General features: G+C 37.8%; 1 protein-coding gene across 1 annotated transcript; it reads right to left on the reverse strand.

Annotated features, from left to right (window-relative positions):
- Nucleotides 1–7,595: 7,595 nt before the first annotated feature.
- On the reverse strand, nucleotides 7,596–8,566 carry LOC139858738 (uncharacterized). Its single transcript, XM_071847576.1, has 2 exons — nucleotides 7,999–8,566; nucleotides 7,596–7,895 (listed from the first exon to the last, which is right to left on the reverse strand). The coding sequence occupies exons 1-2, from the start codon at nucleotides 8,557–8,559 to the stop codon at nucleotides 7,797–7,799; spliced, it is 660 nt and encodes a 219-aa protein (XP_071703677.1). The 5' UTR covers nucleotides 8,560–8,566; the 3' UTR covers nucleotides 7,596–7,796.
- Between the last annotated feature and the right edge of the window lie 348 nt (nucleotides 8,567–8,914).

Here is an 8,914-nt window from a genome sequence, read left to right on the forward strand (position 1 = left end):
ATAGTAGGCCCTAATTTTTATGAGGATGTATATCATGGTTGAAAGTATTTAGTCCAATATTAGTCATTGTGAGCAAGTGTTGATGTGGTGCTCATGTGTCAGGTAGTCCTGAGTGTAATTTAACATTTACAAACATCTAAACTCTGTAATCTCATCTCTCTTAATAGATACTTATTTACAACATACAACGAGGATATATATAGACCCGAGATTCAAGACCTGACTGCCCAATAAATGCACCAACCCAACTAACTACATTAATTGCACCGACTCAACTAACTACATTAATTGCACCGAATACCTACTAACATTAAATGTGTATACGTATGTCTTACGTATTGTACTCCCCCTCAAGCTGGAGCATAGATATTGAATTATTGATCATGCCCAGCTTGTCACAAAACTGACAGATGCAATTTCTAGGTAATGCTTTGGTGAATAAGTCAGCCAACTGTTCATTACTTTTGATATGAGGTGTTTGAATAATTCCTTCTTCTAACTTTTCTCGAGTAAAATGACAGTGAACTTCAATATGTTTGGTCCTCTCATGAAAGACGGGGTTGCTTGCAATATGAATGGCTGTTTTGTTATCACACCACAAATTCATTGGTTCGGACTGAGCAAAACCAATCTCGCTAAGAAGGTTACGAACCCAAATAAGTTCACAAGTTGTCTGGGCCATGGCTCGATACTCAGATTCTGCACTTGAACGAGATACCACATTTTGTTTCTTACTTTTCCAAGATACAAGATTTCCTCCAACGAAGACACAATAACCAGTTGTAGACCGTTTAGTTGCAGGATCACCATTATAATCAGCATCAGAAAATCTCTCGATAGTGTGATGACCATGATTCTGGTATAAAAGACCACGACCAGGTGTACCTTTTAAGTACTTTAAGATATGAGTGACAGCATCCCAATGTGAGGTTCTCGGAGATGACAAGAACTGACTAACAACACTCACCGGGAAAGCAATAACAGGACGGGGGAGTGTAAGATAATTTAGCTTGCCGACAATCCTTCTATATTTTTCTGGGTTCATAAGAAGTTTTCCTTCGTCGGTTTTTAACTTTATACTCGGTATAATTGGTGCTTCACAAGTTTTTGCGTTAATCATCCCAGAATCACTGAGCACATCAAGACAATACTTTCTCTGAGATAAGAAAATACCTCTTTTATTTTGAGAGACTTCAATACCGAGAAAATATTTCAAAGGACCAAGGTCCTTCGTTTGAAATTGAGTACTTAAGAATGTTTTTAACATGTGAATTCCTTCTTTATCACTCCCAGTAATTACAATGTCATCTACATAAACAACAAGCAAGATGCACCCAGAGTTTGATGAAGCGAAGAATACGGAGTGATCATATGCACTTCTTCTTAGGCCAAAGTTTCTAACTACCGCATTGAATTTTCCGAACCAGGCACGAGGAGATTGCTTCAAATCGTTAATTGCTTTTTATAATTTGCATACTTTACCAGACTCCCCCTGAGCAACAAACCCAGGTGGTTGCTCCATATAGACTTCTTCCTGCAAATCTCCATGTAAAAATGCATTCTTCACATCAAGTTGGTGAAGTGTCCATTGATATGTAGCAGCTAAAGAAATGAATAATCTGATAGATGTGAGTTTAGCAACAGGAGAAAAGGTCTCAGAATAATCCACCCCATATGTTTGAGCATATCCCTTAGCAACTAAACGAGCTTTCAACCGTGCCAAAGAACCATCATGATTAACCTTTACCGTGAAGACCCACTTACAACCAATTGCCTTTTTAAAAACAGGTAAGTTAACTAATGCCCAAGTGTCATTATGATCGAGTGCATTCATTTCCTCAATCATAGCAGCACGCCATCCAGAATGAGCCAAAGCTTCACCAACAGTTTTCGGAATGGAGACAGAGTCTAAAGTGGCAACAAAAGCACGAGAAGAGATGGACAATTTATCATAAGAGACAAAGGAAGCAATAGGATAAGTACACTTACGTTTACCTTTTCGAAGAGCAATCGGTATATCAGAATCAGAATCGAAAGATTGAGTATGATGAATATCACTAGAAACATTACTCGGTGACTCACCGGGAGGATCTACCGACGATGACTGTGGCTCAGGAGCGGGCACTGATGTAGGACGGGGGCGTCGACTGTATATATATTGAAAATGGTCAGTTTGTTCTGATGGTGTGGGCTCTGGTGTGGGATCTGGTGTGGGATCTGGTATGGGATGTGCTGTGGGATCTTTCATGCTATATCTCAATAAGTCATCACTCTCCTCATGATTGCGAGAAATGGTTGTGGGAAAGAACGGTAATTCTTCTTGAAATGTGACGTCTCTAGAAACAACATAACATTGGAGAGTTGGTGAAAAGCATCTATACCCTTTCTGAAGACGCGAGTACCGTATCCTAGAAAGACACACTTAATAGATTTAGGATCTAATTTGGTTAGGTGAGGTTGGGTGTCTCGAACAAAACAAGTGCTACCAAATATCTTGGGCTCGATTGGAAACAAGGATTTTGTAGGAAATAAGATACTATATGGAATTTCACCATTAAGAACTTCAGACGGCATGCGATTTATAAGAAAGCACGCAGTTGATACGGCGTCAGCCCAAAAAGGTTTTGGAACATTCATTTGAAATAATAGTGCACGGGCCACCTCAAGAAGGTGTCTATTTTTTCGTTCCGCAACCCCATTTTGTGCTGGTGTATCAACACATGATGACTCATGCAGGATACCTTCTTGAAGCATATATGATTTAAATGACTCTAAGAGAAATTCTTTTGCGTTATCACTTCTCAGAGTTAGAACAGAAGTATGAAATTGTGTTTTTACTTCGGCAACAAAGGAACAAAAATGAGTAAACACTTCAGAGCGACTTTTCATTAAATAAAGCCATGTAACACGAGAGTAGTCATCAATAAAAGTAACAAAATATTTAAAACCAGATTTTGATGTCACAGAACACGGACCCCAAACATCAGAATGTACTAATTCAAATGGAGACGCAGCCCGCTTATTGACTCTAGGACTTAAGTGGACTCGCTGATGCTTAGCGAACTGACAAGACTAACAATATAAAGAGGATAAACCGGAAAACTCGGAACATAGTTTCTTCAAATTCTGTAAATAAGGATGACCTAACCGACAATGCATCATAAGAGGAGAGGATGACTTTGAGCATACTAATGACCGCGGAATTTTTGTTGTAGTTTCAAGTATGTAGAGTAACAGATACCCGTCCTTTACCAATAATTTGTTTCGTCAAGAGATCCTGAAAGATACAAGAGTCAGGAAACAGTAAGGCTACACAATTTAAGTCACGAGTAAATTTGCTGACGGATAGCAGGTTAAATGAGAAATTGGGTAGACATAAAACTGATGATAAAGATATAGATGGAGTGAGGTTGATAGTGCCAAAACCAAGAACAGGGGAGGTGGTACCATTTGCAATTGTGACATAAGATGAGTGCGTATTGAAGTCAGAGTAAAGATGGTTATTACCTGTCATATGATCTGAGGCACCAGAATCAATGACCCATTTGGAGGCTGATGATAAGAGACACGTGTCATTACCTGTTTCGGTAAAAGCAACAGTTGAAGTAGTAGGTTTCACATATTCTTTCAATCGTGTATATTCAGCATGCTCGTTGGCAGAGATAGTGCCTGTGGAGGAAGATGCAGCATGTGCTGAGAGATTAGTCCTCATATTTAGAGTTTGCAATTTCTTGCAATATCGTTTAGTATGTCCAAGTTCATGAAAATAAAAACACTCCACACCAGAATTAGTGGGTTCTTCCGTTATTCTATCAGTATGGCCTCCTCTTGAACTTCCTCGATAACTTCCTCGATAGCCTCCACGAGACCTTCCTCCTCCTCTAAATCCTCCACTACTGATAAGAGCAGTGTTGTGCTCAGAAACTTGAGGTCTTTTAACATCCTCATGACGGAGGACACGAGCAAATGTTTCTTGGAGAGAGGGAATTGTAGACTCGTTCAAAAACTGGGACTTAATAGCATCATGTTCTGGTCGTAAACCAGTTAGAAAGCTCATGACCGCTATTTGCTCACGTTGTGTCTGCATAGTCTTAATATCAGCACTCAAAGGCATCACAGAATTAAACTCCTCATATATTTTTTTAAATCCATAACATAGGCCATTAGAGATCGATCGTGTTGTTCACCGCGATGAAAAGATTTGCACACATTAAATACTCTAGAGATATTGCTCTTTCCGGAATATAGAAAATCGAGATACTCCATAAGCTCTTTTACATACTCACAATGATTTACCAAAGAAGTAACCGAAGATTCAATGGAATTCATAATTTGAAGAAAGAGGCTGGCATCATTTTGTAGCCACAGATCCTGTGTATCATCGTTAGGAGGTTCGGAAGTAAGATGAGAATCTTTTCCCATGCTCCTAAGATATACACGGATTGTTTTACTCCATTCAAAGAAGTTAGACCCATTAAGTTTATTGTCGGTCAAACGGGCTGCAATAGGAATAGTCTCGCTTAAAGTACCATCTATTTTCTTTTCATCGCTCATTTTTTTTCTCTCGTCGACTACAAGAAACTCTAGGTGGGTCCGCCTCTTTTAAGTTGAATACGGAGAAATAACAAGGCCTAATGTTAATAATACTAAATTATAAAGATGAATTAAATTAGTGGGAGACCCCACTTTTAGAATTGGTGGCGTGAAATATGGAGCAAGAAAAAGGTGAATTTGTGCTATAAAAGTCTATAAAGCAAATAAAGAGGAAATATGAGGCAAATAAAGGCTGTATTTTCTTTTTTAGAGAGTAAAACAAAACAGAAAGCTGAACAGTGATCAGATCCGATTAAAAATTTCGACGATCAATCGGAACGATACTCCTAGAGGTTGGACAGAATCAGTAAACAAACAGACAAATTGAAAAAGAAAACGACGGTAAACAGTATACCACACGCTCTCAGGCGCCTGTAGTGGTTGGCAGACAACGGGGATAGGCGGCTCGTGGGATGACTTGCGGTAGTCGGAAATTTTTCGTATTGTTCAGGTATGTAATTCGGGACCTTCTGAAATGTTTGGCGGGTGTGGTGAGATCAAACAATGACTTTGAAGTGGCTAATTTCAAGTGACTGACAAGCGGTGGTGGTGGTGGTGGTGGTGGTGGTGGTGGTAGTGACTGTTGTGACTTTTAGACGAAAATCATTAACAGGTACGCTCTGATACCATGTAATTTAACATTTACAAACATCTAAACTCTGTAATCTCATCTCTCTTAATAGATACTTATTTACAACATACAACGAGGATATATATAGACCCGAGATACAAGACCTGACTGCCCAATAAATGCACCAACCCAACTAACTACATTAATTGCACCGACTCAACTAACTACATTAATTGCACCGACTACCTACTAACATTAAATGTGTATACGTATGTCTTATGTATTGTAACACTGAGAATGAAGTATGTCATGGTCGAGAGCGGTTTGAACATCCAACATAAAATTGTACAGTAATTATTTAATAACCATAACTAATAGTAATGATTTAGGGCCTGTTTACTTGCAGCTTAATAAGCTTAATTGCCTGGAGGGATTATTCGGTCAGTTTTTTTCTTGTTTACTTAGGACTCATTAATTAATCAAAACTTAATAAAAGGCTTTGTGGCTCACCCCAAAAACCTATCTACTCCAGATACAGCCCTCCATATTCTATCCCCTACCCTTATATTTTTTTTCTTGACTTTATCTTTAAAAAACAACAAAATACATAAACCAAATCATTTCCCCCAAAATTGCTTCATCTGATGCTCCGACACACCATTTCCATCAAAAATTGATCTCCGACTTTAACTCGAAATCACCATCGATCAGGCAAACGCCAACCCAAATCAAACACCGATGCAGGTCCGTTTATTGTTAACCTTCTGTTACTCCGGCGACATCACCCCAACCCACTCAAACCCCTTCTGTTACTCCGGTGACGACATGCCGCCCCTCTATTACTCCAGCGATGGCACCCGACACCCCATCTTCTGCTATTAACAATCGTTTGGATTAATTTTGAAAGTTGCTTCTTTGGCTTCTATTTGCAAAGCAATTGTTAGAATTATATTCAACTTGTAAGTCCTCGTTTCTGTAGATATAAATAATGGTTCATAATATTTATTAGGTGTAATAGCTGTAAAGTAATTGTGTCGATTTATATTTTATTTGCACGTCATTTATTTATATTTTATATTAGGTGTAATAGATTTTAATGGAAACAATCTTTGAGCAGTTGTTTGATTTGTTAATATATGTGAATATTATTGATTGATTTTATTTTGGTTCATGGGTAAATTTGTAATTTACATTATTAAGATACTTTATTAAGCAAAAAAAAGTAAACACCATTTTATTAGTATTGGATTATTTCATATTGTCATCCATATCCATATGTCCATCCATATGGATAACATGTCTTAATGAAGAAAATAGTAAACAGGCCCTTAATAACAAATAAGACAGGCCTATGTTGAGTTCTCTCATATTGACTAAGTTGTACGGAGTATTATACAATGTACAAAGTAGAAACTACCGACTCTTTAAAAACGCAACTTTTGACTTACAAAAGGTTATAAGGTGTTATTACTATGTTCGGGTTATCTGAGGGGCGAGTATTCCGACCTCATACTCTTAGGTACGCGGCCTAGTTGGATTACTCCGTGGACAGGGATGGGAATATGCAACCTCTTGCAATGAAATTAAGGCCCAACCAACCAATGAGCTATCTTGTGATGATTAAAATTTTTGACCCACTTAGAACAAATAATTAAATAGATAAATATTCATTAATATTACGACAATTGTTGCAAGTATTTAGAATATATCAAAACAAAGAAAACAAGCAGACAAAGTGTATTAATCTTAGATAACCACATCGTGGTAGAGTAAAACTACCAGATTAAGTAAAGCTTTCTCTATAGTAAGATTGTGACCACTTGACTAGGGAATGGACCAATTATGAGTTACAAGCAACCAGTATGTCAACTACAATGCACACACTCCAGAGTCAGTCACATGTCTCATGTGAAACAAATATTCTAAGATTGATGCTTCTTCAAGCATTTCGTTAAGCTACAAACTAATGATAGACATCGTTCATCTTGTGAGATAGAGTAATTTTGATGTTACACATCAGATCTCAGGTTGACAGGTTCCATTCACAACTTTCCATTATGTGTTTGTATGTTCCTTTGGATGTCACACACTTGCATTGTTGGCTAAATAGGCCTAAAATATGTGCGAATCATATGGAGTTGATCACTTAATCTTTTTGAAGCCTACTTATGCCAAAACACTATATAAGGATAGCTAGTACTACTCTTAAGGGGAAAAAAAAAATGCACGTACGCACACACGTACATACTATAAGCTATGTTTCCTTATGATTAGCACAAAGGACACGATACTTGGATAAATATGAGCTATAAGAATAGCACCTTAGTTGAATACTTCTGTAAATACTGCGTAGCATAAGTAGAAACACATAACTCAAATCTGAACAAATATGCAATTTATATACACGCATAATTCAATTGCATATTTGCATCCAAGTATCTAACCTAGAGCTGGATGCCAGTTACACAAGAACCAATCTCAAGAAACTACTATACCACATAACTACTTTCTTACTAAGCATAGGGAACATTAATCTTTGCACTACCGTATAAAACATAAATCAGTAGCAACCCTGTCAAGCTTTAAGCACGTCACCCACATGACCAAGCAGGGGCTGCACTAACCTGATTAACTAACTAGAAGCAGCATTCGATATCACAGGAACTGCATGATGTTTAGCAAGCAGTAACTCATTCATGCGAGCAATCTGCTGCAGTAAATTATTAATTTTCTGCATACCCAAAAAGCATGAATTCTCAGTTAGTTCTGCAAGGCATTTTATCGAACACTTAGTATGCGATGTTCAAAACACTAATAAATCAACGCTAGCATACCTCATCTTTCACTTTAATAACGTTGAGAAGCTCATTGACAACCTCACCACGTAGCCGCCTTCGCCAACGACAAAACCTCAAATAACACAGTAACATCACCACCAATGATCCGATTAACGGAAAATTAAACGCCCGAATTGAACTTAACCTGATCTCAAATAACTTCCAAGCACACGAAACAATGTCAGGTAACTTAAACCCTAACAGCCACCGCTTCACTGCAACCGGTCCACTACACACCACCGGTTTCACCTCACTTGAAATTGGCAACAACGGTTTAGCATTTTCATTATTTGTTTGTTGAAGTTCGAACTGATGGTTAAGATTAAGTCCTTCGTGATTGATCGGAGGGAATACGACGGAGGTTGGGTGGTCGATTTTGTGTGGGGGTGGGGTTGACCGTTGACTTTCTGGGAGATGTGGATCTGATAATAGTATGATTGGAGATTGGGAGTGAAATTGGGTAGGGAGAGATGGTAGGTGAAATCTCTCCCATGTGATTAATGTGTTTGGAAATAAAATACCGGTTTCAGATTGTTGTAATTGTTCTTCTTCCGCCATTGTTGAGCTTAGCTGAAGAAGGTTGTCATTGTTGTACTGGTTTGTAATGTCATTTTGTTGTGGGTGAAAGTTTCTTAGTAGGGTAGAAAGTTTAACTTAATTACATTTTAAGTCCTTTAGACTGATAAATATTGGAGTAAAACCATACAAATTTTAGGAAGATGGCATATAAAATAAAGTTATCAACCACCAAAGATATTATACGATGTTTAAGAATTGATATCATTTGTTCTCTAGGTTTACTGGTCGTAACGTAATTAGTATGGAAAAAGCATATCGGAATTAAAAAAGAATTAAGAAAAATGTTTGTTCTTTAACGACGAAAATGTCTTATAAGACTAAAACTAACGCAGCG

This window comes from Rutidosis leptorrhynchoides, chromosome 7 (assembly GCF_046630445.1).
Source record: "Rutidosis leptorrhynchoides isolate AG116_Rl617_1_P2 chromosome 7, CSIRO_AGI_Rlap_v1, whole genome shotgun sequence".
Classification (NCBI taxonomy): domain Eukaryota; kingdom Viridiplantae; phylum Streptophyta; class Magnoliopsida; order Asterales; family Asteraceae; genus Rutidosis; species Rutidosis leptorrhynchoides.

Excerpts from the sequence above, each read along its gene's own strand:
- LOC139858738 (XM_071847576.1), bottom strand. The coding sequence starts at position 8,559 with ATGGCGGAAGAAGAACAATTACAACAATCTGAAACCGGTATTTTATTT. Across the intron at positions 7,896-7,998 it reads TTATTAAAGTGAAAGATGAG|AAAATTAATAATTTACTGCA; the intron begins GTATGCTAGCGT and ends TTGGGTATGCAG.